This window comes from Calidris pugnax, unplaced genomic scaffold (genome assembly GCF_001431845.1).
Source record: "Calidris pugnax isolate Ruff unplaced genomic scaffold, ASM143184v1 scaffold100, whole genome shotgun sequence".
In the NCBI taxonomy this organism is placed as follows: domain Eukaryota; kingdom Metazoa; phylum Chordata; class Aves; order Charadriiformes; family Scolopacidae; genus Calidris; species Calidris pugnax.
This window is the reverse complement of record NW_015090826.1, coordinates 4850-5753: the sequence shown is the minus strand read 5'-3', so window position 1 is coordinate 5753 and position 904 is coordinate 4850. Positions and strand designations below refer to the sequence as shown.

At 64.6% G+C, this 904-nt stretch overlaps 1 protein-coding gene across 1 annotated transcript in view; it reads right to left on the bottom strand.

Annotated features, from left to right (window-relative positions):
- The window catches only part of LOC106886910 (collagen alpha-3(V) chain-like), a gene marked incomplete at its 5' end in the record, with an annotated part of 16606 nt that overhangs the window by 11046 nt on the left and 4656 nt on the right, over positions 1 to 904 (bottom strand). Inside the window, 2 exon segments of the mRNA XM_014940193.1 lie at positions 157 to 402; positions 535 to 603. Coding sequence (XP_014795679.1) covers positions 157 to 402; positions 535 to 603 — 315 coding nt within the window.

Here is a 904-nt window from a genome sequence, read left to right as displayed (position 1 = left end):
AGGACGGTGACACCGGGATGCCGTGGGGAGGTGGGGTTCCTTGAGGTTTGGGGGGGTTCCTCGAGGTTTGGGGGGGTGGCAGGGATTGGGGGAGTTCCTGGCAGTTTTGGGGGAGTTCCTGGCGGTTTTGGGGGAGTTCCTGGTGGTTTTGGGGACGGGACTCACCTGGCAGCCGTCGTGGAGGGCACGGAGGGGGGTGGCAGGGTGGTTGTGTCCCAGCTCTTCCTCGTTGGCCCCGCGGAGGCGCAGGGCTCGGGCGAAGGTGCCGGCGCGGGCGTCGTACCAAGCGGCGGCGTTTTGGCAAAGGAAGGTGAAGTTTTGGCGAGCGCCGGAGCTCAGGAGGCGCAGGAAGGTGAGTTGGGGGACGGGGACGGCGTTTCCGTCCGCGTCCACGTAGGAAAACTGAGGGACACACACACACACACACAAGGACAGGGGTGAGACACACACTCGCCCGCACGGGGATGGGGGTGATGCCACGTTGGGGGGGGTTCTGCCTTCCCCCCAAAGCCCAGAGGCACCCGGAGCTCCCACCTTCTTGCCCCTTTTGAAGGTGCTGTACCACGTCCCCGGCTTCTCCCTGGTCCAGGCGGCCAGTCGGACCTGGGGGGGACAGAAAGGGTGGCAGGGGGGTGACAGAGATGGTGGCAGGGGGGTGACAGACAGTGGCAGGGGGGTGACAGACATGGTGGCAGGGGGTGAAAGAGAGGATGGCAGGAGGGTGACAGAGATGGTGGCAGAGGGGGTACAGAGATGGTGGCAGGGGGTGAAAGAGAGGGTGACAGAGGGAGTAGGGAGATTGTGGCAGAGGGGTGACAGAGATGGTGGCAGGGGGTGAAAGAGAGGGTGGCAGAGGGAGTAGAGAGATTGTGGCAGGGGGGTGACAGAGACAGTGATGGGGTGA